The sequence below is a fragment of the Polypterus senegalus genome, chromosome 13 (genome assembly GCF_016835505.1).
Source record: "Polypterus senegalus isolate Bchr_013 chromosome 13, ASM1683550v1, whole genome shotgun sequence".
In the NCBI taxonomy this organism is placed as follows: domain Eukaryota; kingdom Metazoa; phylum Chordata; class Cladistia; order Polypteriformes; family Polypteridae; genus Polypterus; species Polypterus senegalus.
In genome coordinates this window covers 22,994,127-23,008,883 of record NC_053166.1, presented here as the reverse complement: position 1 = coordinate 23,008,883, position 14,757 = coordinate 22,994,127, and the positions used below count along the sequence as shown (strand labels likewise).

General features: G+C 36.5%; 3 protein-coding genes across 4 annotated transcripts in view; all 3 read right to left on the bottom strand.

The window, feature by feature from the left end:
* Positions 1-3,636, bottom strand: LOC120543280 (protocadherin-10-like). Its single transcript, XM_039776314.1, has 2 exons — positions 1,339-3,636; positions 1-96 (listed from the first exon to the last, which is right to left on the bottom strand). Exons 1-2 carry the CDS (start codon positions 3,634-3,636, stop codon positions 1-3), a joined length of 2,394 nt encoding a protein of 797 aa, XP_039632248.1.
* Positions 3,637-9,221: 5,585 nt separating this feature from the next.
* On the bottom strand, positions 9,222-11,582 carry LOC120543279 (protocadherin alpha-C2-like). The gene has a single exon (XM_039776313.1). The coding sequence runs from the start codon at positions 11,580-11,582 to the stop codon at positions 9,222-9,224; it is 2,361 nt and encodes a 786-aa protein (XP_039632247.1).
* A 1,116-nt stretch (positions 11,583-12,698) lies between these two features.
* LOC120542158 (protocadherin gamma-C3-like) overlaps positions 12,699-14,757 on the bottom strand; it is a 37,180-nt gene continuing 35,121 nt past the window's right edge. For both annotated transcript variants that reach the window (XR_005636163.1, XM_039774395.1), the window contains exon 2: positions 12,699-14,450. The gene's annotated coding sequence lies outside the window, so the exon portion shown is untranslated. The remainder of the gene's footprint in view (positions 14,451-14,757) is intronic.

The window sequence follows — 14,757 nt, the reverse complement described above, 5'->3', positions numbered from 1 at the left end:
TTAGCCGAAATGTTTTTCACTCAGATTCTTGTTCTCATAACTCTCATAAGATTTTGTTGACCCACACATTTCAACATCAAGCTTTTGAATTGGAAACTTTGATAAACAATTATTGCAAATAAATGGGAAAAGTACTTGTAACTAACATCAGGCTATATATTTGAACCCTGTAATTTTTATTCCAGGGTGTGTTGCTGGATCCGTTGCTTTGAGAGTTCATCGCAGTTATATTACATTTTGGTTACCGTCATTTAGAAACCGGTTGAAACTGTGCAGGTCTTCATCTGTATTGGATACATTTGTGTTGCGCCCAGGAGATCTCTGAGCAGCTTGTTTGAAAGCTTCGTGCCACTTTGGGATACCATTTACATTCAGGTTCACATTCACGTCGCGTTTCTTGCAAAAATCTTCACCTTGATATGATTCACTGTTTCTAAAAGCAGAATCTATATTACTGTCACATGCCATTTTTGAAGAGCTGTCGCCATTATAACACAGTAAATCGATCTGTTTTTCTCACTATTTGCGCTAAGTATTTTCAGCTGCTGGCTTTCCGTAAACTCAGGGTCGAAAACGTGCTTGCGAATAAAAGTAAAAGAGTTATTTCAGGAATAGTGAATAAGGCTTTAAAGAGGATTGGCCTGTCTAGCCTAACCTAAATAGAAAACACATACATAAGCATTCCTTTTGGGACCACTGACTCACAATGAGCACTGGGCTGAAGCCAAGGTCAGCACTTGCGTAAGTCCGGCCGTGATTAGCTAATTGAGGAGTGATGTTAACTCTGATGCCTGAGCGGAACAAAATGCTCCTGTTCTACAGGTAATTATAATGGACAAAAGGGGTCTGAAAAAATGGACGAAGAAACACATTTCTTAGCCAATTAAGCTCAAATGTGAAACGAGGGCTGTACATTTTACTCAAGGACAAGTGAAGAAGTCCCATTAAGAAAAGACTACGAATTTAATCTTTATTTAATTTCTGTGTATTTGTTTATATTTTATGTTGAAGAGTCTTTACTGTTTCAACCTATACTTACAATTAATAATCAAGCTTTTCTGGAAAATTAGTTGACTTAAGTGTAATGCCTATCCCATAATCAAGGGATGTAAGTACTAGAAATTAAAAATGACCGAAACGACATGGTGAAGTCATTATTATGAAGTTAACACGCATATTTGCATATGTTGCTACACAATTCTTCGCTTTTGTTACCAACAAAGAAAATACTTCCACAAAACCATTTACATAATACATTTTTCTTTACTGGTGAATAAATTCGATGCTATCGTCTATAACATAAATAAATAACAAATTAATTTTCTGAGAGAATCTTACCTGAATCGGTGTGTCTGCTAATTCGCTTATCGTTCCCTGCTCCTGATTCCTCTCCAAACTGGAAACAATAAAGCCAGTTCCATTGGGCATTGACTGCCTCACCAGCATTTTTCCTTTTCGTGATTCCGCTAAAAGCACGCTGTGCCAATAAGCGTCACTCGAATATAAAGTCGAGTGTGCAGGCAAGTCGGAAATCATTGAATCCCTTTGACTGTAGCAGCTTATCCGATGTGCCGATTTTTCACTGTCTTCAGATGAATTACGGTGGCATTTCAATGCAGCACACAGCACTATGGTTAAAAGAAACATGAATGAAGCAGATGCGAGACCGATCATCAAATATATGTTTAAAGATGATAAATGTTCCGTTTCTATCTCATCATTTACTGTCAGAAGATTTTCAACTTCTGGGTCAGACCTTGATATGAGGATTGTAACTGTGGATGACAGTGAAGGATTGCCATTGTCCCGGGCTTGAATCACAAGTCTTTGTTTGGATGAGTCTCTAAAGCCAAATCGCCTTCTGGTTCGAAGTTCCCCACTGTGTTGGTTTAACGTAAATAATGTCTGGTCAGTAACTTGAAGTAAATGGTATGTAATTCGTGAATTCTGAACAGAATCGTCATCAATTGCTATAACTTTGGTCACTAAATATCCTTCGTCTGCTGAACTTGGAATTGTATCGCTGACTATTGAACCATGAGGGCGCCAGGGTGACACAATAACCGGGGTGTTATCGTTTTCATCAAGAACAGTTATATTGACTGTCACGCTGCTGCTAAGCTGAATAGCCCCAGAGTCTTTGGCTACAACATTAAAAGTATAAAATGTCTGTTGTTCATAGTCGAAGGACTGCAGTGAGTAGATGTTTCCATTATCCCGATTGATGGAAAAATAGTTCGTGAAGGTATTGGAGTCGTTTGTTTCCTTTATGGAATATTTCAGAGCGCCGTTTAGATCTGCATCAGGATCCTTTGCAGTAATGGAACACAACAGAGACCCTGGGATGTTATTTTCTGCAATGGGAACTTCGTATAAAGCACGTGAAAATAATGGTGCGTTGTCATTTACATCCAACACATTTAAAAAAATGGTTTTATTGTTTGTGAGAGGAGGGTTTCCTTCATCCTTAACGATAATATTGATATTAAAGCTAGGTTTTCTTTCTCGATCCAAAAGCTTTGCAGTCACCAAAGCATAAACATCATCCATAGTTTGCTGAAGTTCAAATTCAACATTGTCTGATATATGGCAGTTTACCCTGCCATTGTTTCCAGAGTCTAGATCTGTGACACTAAAGAGTGCGATGACTGTTCCTATGGGTACATCTTCAGCTACTGAACCCTGCGATGACGCAACAATGATTTCTGGCCGATTGTCGTTGCTGTCAACTACTTTAATTATTACTTTGCAGTTTCCAGTCAAAGGATTCGGCCCGATATCTTTTGCTTGAACAAATAACTCATATAACGGAGATTGTTCGAAATCCAGTAATTCATTAACACTGAGTTCACCTGTCCTCGGATTCAAACGGAATTTCATTTGGACCTTTTCAGAGGTATGAGGATTAAAGGAATATAATAACTCGGCGTTTGGACCTTCATCAGCATCTGTCGCGTTTAGTGTAACAAAAGTAGCTCCTGTTAATGTATTTTCTGAAACTTCTACTTCGTAAATCTGTTTTTCAAATTTCGGAGCATTGTCGTTTTCATCGAGTATGGTAACTGTGATATTAATCGAGCCAGATAATGCGGGTATTCCACAATCCAGTGCCGTCAGAATTAAATTGTGCACCGATTTTTTCTCTCTGTCTAGTGCCTCCTTAATTAATAAATCAGCGGACACGGAGCCATCTTTCCAAGTCTGCACGTTGATCTCAAAATACAAATTTTCACTCAGTTTATAATTACACACTGAGTTATTACCGTAATCAGGATCCAAGGCCTTCACCAACAAAAACCTTTCGTCTTTTAGCTTCGACTCTGAAATGTTTATACGACTTACTGAATAAGGAAATCTCGGAGCATTGTCATTTACATCCAAGATTTCTACCTCAACGCTAAACATCTGCAGTGGATTTTCAAGTAAAGCCTCCAGATTAAGTATGCATTCAGGTTTAAATTCGCATATGCTTTCTCTGTCGATTTTTTTCTTAATGAATAAATATCCGTTAATTTTGTTAACATCCAAATAATGTTTCCCACTGCCCAAAGCAATTCGTAGCCCACGTTTAGAAAGACTGCCAGTATCTAAACCGATATCGGACGCTATGTTTCCAATTACTGTTCCTTCCTGCATTTCCTCGGGAACAGAATATCTGTACCGTATTTTCAAACAAAAAATCATTCCAATTTTACAGAATATTAAACACAGATTCACTAACCTCAGCATCTCCAGGAGCACAATACAATATATTAAATCTCAAGTAATCTCAAGTATGACAAATCTTTCAGCTGAATATCCTTTCAGAGAAGCAAATTCGACCAAATATTACTATTTATGCTTGTCTTTGTTTTCCGCCTTCTTCAAATGCTGAATTCAAGCTTTATTTTTCCTGTATGGTTAGTCAACAGCGACACTATGAGGCAGAAAGAGATATATCCCTGAAAATTCAAATGATTTTCCTAGTTGTCTAATTTAATTGTATTATAAGCTGATTGCGGCTTAAAAATGTTTAAAGTGCGACTTTAGAATTACAAAAATAATGCAACAATGTAATGTGTATTTGATTGTGTAATCTTAGGACACACGATAGGCGCTAATGAACAAATTTCAATGAATATAATTTTCCCAGTTTTAAAAAATTTTGAGTACAATTAAGACAGTTTTTTTCTTTTGTTCAGTTTTGTTTTTTACGTGCTTCATTGTTTCCATAAACAAAATAAAAATTGACTGTATAAAATTTCACATATTTATTACAATTTATGATGTGAAATTATCACACGTTATCTTTGTGTCATATTTTCAAACCTTTTAAGAAGTACTTCTAGCTACCTACAGCAATATATTGTTTATCTCTGCAGAAATGTGCGTCATGATTGCCTTTATTACAAATTTAAAGAAGGGGATTACTTGCAGATTAATAATAAGGAGTAACAACAAGGCAACACATTTAATTTCCCCCTTTAGCGGAATCTACGCTGATCTAATCACTAATCACTTAAAAGTGGAATGACTGATTTTGATCTTTATATGATCTTCCTCTGCTCTCTTAAAAATAAAGATGCCAAAGAGGTTCTTCAGAGTGTAATGGTTTCCCAAAAATTCATTCACATTAAGGCTCCATAGAGAACGATTACTTATTTAGATGTATAAGAAGCTCCATAAAAAATCATGGCTTGATGATAACAGATTTATGAAATGCAGCGAAGTTCCTAATTTGAAAATATCTCTTGCTGAACACACTAACACAGGATAAGTTCAGATTTTCTTGCTTTCTGAGTATTTATGGTATGCAAGGTACCCTAATAGACTTTAAAGATTTCTGAATTGTCCATATATTAGAAACGTGTTTAATACAAAGAATTTAATATGCAACTATCCCTTAACAGAATTACATTCTTTGTTAACCAAGGTGTCTTTGAGGAGCCAAACAACACAGTAAAATGCTATTAAAGAGCTGTTATTTTCAAGAGCATAGATAAATATACATGTGCATTACACCAGAAAAACTAATTTCAGGAAAATAATTGCTTCGACCTTAAGGTATAATTTATTTGATTGATAAATTGAATGCATTTCTCTCACCATCAATACAGTAATTTAATCATAATAATTAGCTAAATATAGGAAACTTAAACATTAAATACTTGCAAAATTAGAGGAAACAGTGTCCTATTTCCATTTCATTTCACTTTAGGCTGTTATCAAGCACACAAAAATAAATAAACTGTAGTGGGTTATAGGCATCCAGCAATAAACATCTCATCAAGATAGTAAGGTCTTGTATGAGACTCTTCATCCATATTTTTAAACTGCATTTCTTCATTGCAAGATTACAGGAATCAAGATCTTCTCCTAGCAAAACTGAAACCAATAAGGGAACCATTTATTGATGGTTAGTGCAAGATTCAATCTAACATTTATTCATGGAGTTTTTAGCTGTGTGATTAAAACTTTATTTTATTGTTTTCATTTGATTCTGCTCCATTTTGATTATGGATAGATGTTCTGGTGGGAAGCCTTGGGTAATGGATTTCATAAGGATGTTACTTTGACATGTACCACCTTCCTAAAGTTTGTTGCAGACCACGTACACCTGTTCATGGCAACAGTATTCACTGATCACAGTAGCCTCTTTCAAATTTGCCCAGCCACTGCAAAAATTTCTCAGGAATGCTTGAGGACTGCGGTGGGCTACCGCCCTGCCCAGGGTTTGTTTCCTGCCTCACACCCTGTGCTTGCTGGGATTGGCTCCAGCAGACTCCCGTGACCCTGTAGTTAGGATATAATGGGTTGGATAATGGATGGATAGTTTGAGGAACGTACCATAGAGTTCATGGTGTTGACTTTACCTTCAAATTCCACAAAACTCCATCCAATAAAGTACTGGTGGAATGTGCTGGAAAAACAAGCCCATCCATAGAGGCCTCACCTCACCTCCAGCTTACAGAACTTAAAAGGGGTTAATTCCTAATGTCTTAGCGCCAGATATCACAGGGCACTTTATAGATATATACACAAACATTATACATAAGAAGGAGAGAAATGATTATAAAGGTGATTTGGAGCCAATCCATCAGAATACAATATGCTGTTAAATAATAAAAACAAACACTGCATTATACTTTGACTATCTGTTTTAAGAGAGAAAGAAGAAGAAATGGAGGGAAACATTTTTGAAAACATTATTCTTGCACAAAATTTTTATCAGCTGTTAAGGTAAACTAAGTGACAAAATTAAAAGCAATGAAAAAAGTAACAATACTTTTTAACAGTTAAATAAATAGATAATAAAAATTGTTCAGCCGGTTTATGTTTTCAGCATTTTCCAGGCTCTAGTTACTTTAACAGGTTACCAATAAACTTCTCTTTTTACTCAATCGAGATGCTGCCAACTCAGTATTTGTACAAGGAACCACTTTATTGCCAAACGACCTTTTGAAACCATAAGTGATTTTTCAACAACACCATTCTGCTCAGTTATATAAAGTGTACAGAATTTCTTTACTGGTAGCCCAAATGCCAGTTTGTTTTTTCAAAAAGGATTTCCTACTGTTGAAAAAAAGTCAGAGAGGCGAGATTGCGTTGGTTTAGACCTGTGCAGAGGAGAGATGCTGAATATACTGGGAAAATGAAGCTAAGAAAAGAGCTGCCAGGCAAGAGAAAAGGAGGAAGGCCTAAGAGAAGGTTTATGGATGTGGTGAGAGAGGACATGCAGGTGATGGGTGTAACAGAACAAGATGATGAGGACAGAAAGATATGGAAAAAGATGATCTGCTGTGGCAACCCCTAATGGAAGCAGCCAAAAGAAGAAGAAGAAGCAAACACTTGTGAAGTAAACTGAAACATTCTACACTCGTGATCTGATGTCCAGAAGTCATTTTAAATTAAGGTTGTGTCAACCAATACATTTCGACTTCATGCTTTTCAACTAAGACCTTATATTCAATTGCTGCATAGGAAGTGATAAGTTCATTTTAACTGAAATCAGACCAGATGTGAACCCTGTAATTTGATTTCAAAGTGTTTTGATGGATTTGTTGCTTTGTGTGTTTGGTGCTGTCACTTATGTTCAGGATGAAGTTGTGATCAGTATTAATGAAAAGCCGTATGTATTGCATACAGGAGATAAGTGAACAGCTTCTTTTGAAAGCTGCGTAGCACCCTTGGATATCATGCCAGATTCATATTCACAATTTTCATAATTTAACATTTGTGCAACACCATCACTCTCGTATGCTTCACTATTATTAAAAGTAGATTTGTCAACTGGCCATTTCTGAAGAACTTTCACAATTATAACATGACAGATTGCTTTCTATTTCCAGGTATTTACCATTATTATCACTCTTTCTGCCACAGAAGCTGTTCCAAGTGCCACCAGAGCTAAAGCCGTATGTGCAGCAGGTGGAAGTGTTACATATCACAGGGATAATGGTAACAGTGGAAAAAAAAAATCATGTACAGGATTTATAAAAAAATAATTAAGGCAAAATGTTCCTGCCTCTTTATAGGTAAATTCACAAGAGGAGTTGCCATTTAACATAACTAGACAAAAAAAATTAACTTGAATACATTTTGTAACACTGACTCAAAAAATAATAAAATAAAAAGCTAAGACTAATTAATTAAAAATAATATTGAACAGAATTAACACAACACTTTTAGTATACTTAGTCATCTCAATTAATTTGATGAAGATAAACCAACTTGGTCATTCAAGTTATATTTGTTCAATATCAATAATTAGTCTGCAAAATACTACTTAAATTTTAATAGTCTCTTTTAACATGTATATCTGTCTTGTGTGGAATGTAAAATTAGTTGCAAGTTCATGTAATGGTTCATATGCTGTTGTGCAAGCAAAAACATGCTGAATGTGCCTTGACTGTACTTTATTTTTTATAGCAGGATACTTTCCATCAAATTTGAAAAACAAAAATCACAGTTTTCTAAATGTTTTTAACTTTCTTTCCAACTGTTCATGGGTGTGAGTGTCATTTTGAAGAGATGAGAACATGTGAACAAAAAGGGTAGTTTTTAAGCTAAATATGATAACACTTTATGTTAGGTCCTGAATCTACTGTACTACTCATTTACTACATTAGGCCTTAACAAACACTTCTTTGGGTCTTCATAGCACTTACAAAGCACTAGTAAAGTCTTAATTTATTTCTGAATTACAACCTACACTCTAAATAATAAAGGTCCCTGAGTGGTTTTTGAGAGCGATGCCATATAGGGGAACCATTTTTGGATCCCAAAAGACCATCCAAATGAAGGTTCCAGAAAGAACCATTTATTTATTTGACCCACAATGGGCTCCATACAGTGAATGACCACACATAGATGGTAACAGATTTGTGAAATATACCAATGTCTCATGATATTAAAAAGACTCTTCCTGCATGCAATACCCCAGGCTAAGTTCAGGTTTTTCTTAATCTGTTAGTGTCCTGCAGCCTACCATACATGAAATGTTTAGTTTTAGCTTATGTTTTCATTGTATTTTATTTTTTCCTATATTTTGGTATGTTTTTCAAAGCACAAAGAACCAACGTCATATGCAAAGAATCCTTCCCAGAATAAAATGGTGCTTAGTCAAGCAATGACTCTATGAGGAATCGCACCACCCAGTAATGAACCATATAGAGGCAATAAAGAACGAGGATTTTTAAGAGTGTACAGAACAATTTCATTGACAAAAAGGGTTTGGATAATGGATGAGTAAGATGATTTCATGGCAGACTGTCACAAACTATGATATACCCATTTCACTAAAGGAAATCGAAGATGTTGCCTGCAATGAGAGCTTGTACATTTAATCTTGTGGAATGTTATTTATTAATTTGCATTTTTTTTTTAATTTTGTTGAAGTGTCTACTGAACCATCCTGTACTCCATTGTCTTATCTTTTTAGATAAATAATTAACTAAACTGTATGACCTGTTCCTTAAGTAATGTATATGTAAATTTAAATGTTCATTTATAAAAGGAAACTTCAATGTGTATTTTAATGCAATACAGCAGCAAAAACGCGGTCTGAATTAACATAAAAATTAAATTGTAATCATTCTAGAAGTCTTTATTGCCAATTTGGAAAAACAGTACCACAAAATACTTTCCACAAAACATTTTCTCTTTACTGGTGTATAAATTCGTTACTATTGTCTACAATATAAATGAAAAAATGAATAAATAAATCCTTGATAAATTTTCTGTTAGGGCCTTACCTGAATCGGTGTGTCTGCTAATTCGCTTATCGTTCCCTGCTCTGGGTGCCTCTCCAAACTTGACACAATGAAACCAGTTCCATTGGGCATTGACTGTCTCACCAGCATTTTTCCTTTTCTTGATTCCGCTAAAAGCACGCTGTGCCAGTAAGCGTCGCTCGAATATAAAGTTGAATGTGCCGGCAGGTCAGAAATCATTGAATCCCTTTGGCTGTAACAGCTAATCCGATGTGCTGATTTTTGACTGTCTTCAGATGGACTTTGTTGACATTTAAGCGCAGCACAGATCACTATTGTTAAAATAAGCAGAAATGAAGCCGAAGCGAGACCGATCATCAAATAAATGTTTAAAGTTGATACGTACTCCGTCTCTACCTCATCATTTATTGTCAGAAGAACATCGACTTCCGGGTCAGATCTTGATATGAGGATTGTAACTGTGGACGACAGTGAAGGATTGCCATTGTCCCGGGCTTGAATCACAAGTCTTTGTTTGGAAGAGTCTCGAACGCCAAAGCGCCTTCTGGTTCGAAGCTCCCCACTGTACTGGTTTAACGTAAATAATGTTTGGTCAGTTACTTGAAGTAAATGGTAAGTAATTCGTGAATTTTGAACCGAGTCGTCATCAATTGCTATAACTTTGGTCACTAAATATCCTTCTTCAGCCGACCTCGGAATTATATCGCTAACTATTGACCCATGAGGGCGCCAAGGTGAAACAATAACCGGTGTGTTATCGTTTTCATCAAGGACAGTTATCTTGACAGTCACGCTGCTGCTTAGCTGAGGAGTGCCAGAGTCTTTAGCTACCACATTAAAAATATAGAATGTCAGTTTTTCATAGTCGAAGGACTGCAGTGAGTAAATGTTTCCGTTGTCACGATTAATGGAAAAAATTTTCATGAAGGTGTTATTGGAGTTATTTTTTTCTTCTATGTAATATTTCAAAACGCCGTTCAGGTTCGCATCAGGATCCACTGCAGTAATGGAACAGAGCAGAGTACCGGGGATGTTGTTTTCAGGAACTGGAATTTCAAATGAAGCACGCGAAAACGATGGCGCGTTGTCGTTTACATCCAACACATTTAAACAAATTGTTTTGTTGTTTGCTAGGGGAGGAGTTCCTTCATCCTTGACTACAATAGTGATATTGAAGCTAGATTTTCTTTCTCGATCCAAAAGCTCTGCAGTCACGAGAGCATAAACATTAGCCATAGTTTGCTGAAGTTCAAATTCATTATTGCTTGATATATGACAGTTTACCTTGCCATTGTTCCCAGAGTCCAGATCTGTGACACTAAATAGTGCAATGACTGTGCCTAAGGGTACATCTTCAGATACTGAACTCTGCGATGAGGCAACTATGATTTCCGGCTGGTTGTCGTTGCTGTCGACGACTTTTATTATTACTTTGCAGTGTCCAGTCATAGGATTTGGCCCGTTATCGTTTGCTTGCACAAATAACTCATATAAGGAAGCTTCTTCGAAATCCAGTGGTTCATTAACAATGAGCTCACCTGTCCTGGAATTCAAACGAAATTTCATTTGGGCCTCCTCAGAGGTGTGAGGATTAAATGAATAGAATAACTCAGCGTTTGAGCCTTCATCAGCATCTGTCGCATTTATCGTAATAAACGTGGTACCAGTTGATGTCTTTTCTGAAACCTCTACATGATATACCTCTCTTTCAAATATTGGAGCATTGTCGTTGTCGTCAAGTATGACGACTGTGATATTAATCGAGCCAGACAATGCTGGTTTTCCGCAATCCAATGCCGTCAGAATTAAATTGTGTTCGGCTTGCTGTTCTCTGTCGAGTGCCTCCTTAATTAATAAATCAGCTGACACTGAACCATCTTTCCAAGTCTTGACGGCGATCTCAAAATACAAATTTTCGCTCAGTTTATAATTACATACCGAGTTGTTGCCTATATCGGGGTCCACTGCCTTCACTAACAAAAATCTGTCGCCTTTGAGCTTTGCTTCTGAAATGTTTATGCGACGTACGGTGAAAGGAAATCTCGGGGCATTATCATTCACATCTAAAATTTCTACCTCAACGCTAAACATCTGCAGTGGATTTTCAAGTAAAGTTTCAAGATTAAGTATGCATTCATCTTTGAATGCGCAAATATTTTCTCGATCGATTTTTCTCTTAATGAAAATTTGTCCGTTTATTTTGTTAACATCCAGATAATGCTTTCCACTCCCCAAAGCAATCCGTAGCCCACGTTTATAAAGGGTGCTAGTGTCCAGACCGATATCGGAAGCTATATTTCCAATTACTGCTTCCTCCTGCATTTCCTCGGGAACAGAATAACGAATTTTCAGGCAATATATAGTTGCCATCTTACATAGTATTAAAATAAGATTTACTGACCTGTGCATCTTCCGAGGCACAATAAAAATGTCTGTAAAATATCCAGTATGGCCGATCTTTCAGCTGAATATCCTTTCAGAGATGAAATTTCGAAAATACATCTGTGCTTGTCTTTGTTCTCCGCCTGCTTCAAATCGCATCTAAGCTTTATTTTCTCTGTATGATTAGTCAACAGCGACACTATGAGGCCGAGGAAGATACTTTCCCATTAAATTAAAACTGCACCTACCCTGTTTGGCAAATTAATGTTATGGTATTTGGCTGGATTATAACATTTGTGGCCCATTTTTTGATTAGAAAAGTTAGGATTGTGTTCTTAACTCATTAGCGATAGAATACAAATATCAATTGTATTTGATGTATCCTTGTTGGGCACCCATGGCATCTTTAAAAAAAATAGCAGCATTGTTAAAGATGTATTAACACTCTCCCAAAACATACAGGCATTCTCGAGTACAATTCACACAATACATTTGGTCTGCTGTTCACTTTATTTTTCTCTTTTCAGTTCATAATGCTTCCACAAATAAAATGAAAAATTACTTTATAAGGTTTTCATGTCCTGTTTCAAAATATTTGGATGTTTGTAATTTACCTAAAACAATGTTTTATGTCTGTATGCAAAAATGTGCTGTATCTTAAGCTTTATTATGAATATAAAGCTATTGATTGCATGCTGATGTAAGAACTAAAAAGAAAACATGTTTATTTCCATGTATTATGGGGATGGGGGGCAAAATTATTTCAATGTAAAAGATACTTTCAGTCAACTTTTTAAAACAGCCCAACTAATTATGATCTCAGTGTGCTCTTGCTGGGAGGTAAAGGCCTAATTAACTTGACTTAATATTTCTGCTATATTTTAGATAATTTATCATTTATCTACTGCAGTGGGCTGGCGTCCTGCCCGGGGTTTGTTTCCTGCCTTGTGCCCTGTGTTGGCTGGGATTGGCTCCAGCGGACCCCCGTTGCCCTGTGGTTGGGATATACCGGGTTGGATAGTGGATGGATGGATATCATTTACCTATATATTACTGAGTATGTAACGCTAACTTAAAGTAACTTACATTAGAGGAAAGCAAATGCATTTTTAAATCATTTATTAGTTGCTGTCATATCTAATAAATACTTATTATATTATACTAAACTATTAATATTCAGGTATCCTCAGTAAATATTCCATCAGGATTTCAGTTTTTGTTTTCATTTTTTCATTTTTTTCCCTTGACCCAAACCTGTTTTCTCATTGCATGAACCTCGAGTAGATGGATTCTCGTCTGGCAGAACTAGGCAGAGGGGAGAAAACATTCATAGAATATAACAGCATCACAATGAAAACACCAAATAGTTCAATACATTTAAGTTTGTATATGTGGGAAATCTTTGGAATACCTTGTAAAACACTCATGGAGCCAGAAACAATTTGCAAACTTCACACACAGTAAACATTAAGTCTAGCTATGAAACTGCTGTGATAATCACTACATCACATGACACACTTTTCTGTTGTTCATTACTTAGACTTGCACTTAGTTCCTCCAACATGCAGAAGTTCACTAGGCAGCAACATCGACCGTCCGTTGCCGTCCGTTGGTCTCAGTCCATTGCCATGATTTTTGCTTCATTGCAGGTCACACCCATCTCCATCATGTAATTTATTACTGTCCTTTTCCATGTTTTTATTGGTAATCCTTTTTCTATTTCCTCCTGGTAGATCCCATTCTAATGCAGTCCTGGGGTGTCTTCCTTCTGGAATTCTCAAGGTGCAACCCTGCCTCCTTTTTTGTTTTTCTTCTACCATTTCACTTACAAACTATTGTTCTGTCCTTTTCCATGCTGACTCTGATTTGCCAGGTAACCCCCATCAACCTAAGTAAGAATCTCATTTAGAACCAATCCAGCTGTTGATTAGGATAAATGCAGCCCTGGAGAATGCCTGTGATAATGTTGAAAAGATTGTTATTTCCTGTTCCTGTTCTTATACAACCCTTTCTAATTCAGATACAGAATTCAAAAGATGCTAAGAAATTGTCCAGGAACTCCTTACAACCTTGCTATTTCCCAGACTGTCTCATGATGTATGCTCTTGAATGATTTTCTGAAATCAGTAAAGTTGATGTATAGACCTTCTTGTTTAATTCATAGCTCTGTTTAAATTATGTTCCTTAATTGAAGGATATGTTCACTGCCTGACCAGCCCACTTTGAAGCTGGCCTGTTCCTCTTGGAGTCTCTCATCTGCTTTGACCTTGACTCTGTTTAGTAGAACAAATGAGAACATTTTCCCAGTTACCGACTTCAATGTTATATATCCCCAGTTAATGCAGATGTCAAGCTCACCCTTTTGGGGAGTTTTATAAACCTATCCTTTTTCCAGTCTTCAGGAACAAACTCTGTTCCCCAAATCATGTTAAACAATTGTGTAAACATTTCAGCAGTAATCTGCCCTCCATGCTTCAACAGTTCTGGTGCAATCCAGCTGCTTTGCTACTCTTGAGTGTCTTGATGACTTTTTTTTTTTGTTTGTTTGTTTCTCTATTTCACTCATATTCACAACAAGTATATGCCATTGCAACCTCCATATTGAAATCAATAAAGGTTCTTAGATCTGATTGGTAGAGGGTATCTTTGAAGTGCTCCACCCACCTTGCATTTTGCTCTCCTTCTGACACCAGGACCTTGCCATTCTAGTTCTTGATGAATACTGCACTCACACCATCAGCATCAGCACTGAGATCTCTCCCCAGTCTAAACAAAGAATTAACTTCACCGTTGTCTAGTCCGAAGTCCAGGAATAGGAGTGTGGGTGGGGGATGAGAAACGGGCCAGCACTCCAGCCTCATAAAGAAAGAAAAAAAAGAACATTGCTACAGAATCAGCAACAAGAGTATCAACATTTTTTGTTGTTCATGGTAAGTAATATATTTTGTTTATTTCTGTCTATTTCAGTTTTATATTTTCACAATAAAGTTTCTGTTACAGATGTTGTAATTAAATATAATAGGCATGAGTGGTTGTGAAATATAAACTATCTTCATTCACACAGATAATATGAAAAGATTAGTTGTCACATAAAATTAAGAACAGGCAGTGATAATTTTGGGCAGCTATGATTAAGGTATCAGTTGTGGATTTGTTTGAGAAA

Bases quoted from the DNA above. Each gene is read 5' to 3' on its own strand.
- LOC120543280 (XM_039776314.1), bottom strand. From the start codon at position 3,636: ATGCAGGAAGGAACAGTAATTGGAAACATAGCGTCCGATATCGGTTTA. The intron at 97-1,338 runs GTAAGATTCTCT...TGTTTATCAAAG, and splicing joins TAGCAGACACACCGATTCAG to TTTCCAATTCAAAAGCTTGA.
- LOC120543279 (XM_039776313.1), bottom strand. From the start codon at position 11,582: ATGGCAACTATATATTGCCTGAAAATTCGTTATTCTGTTCCCGAGGAA.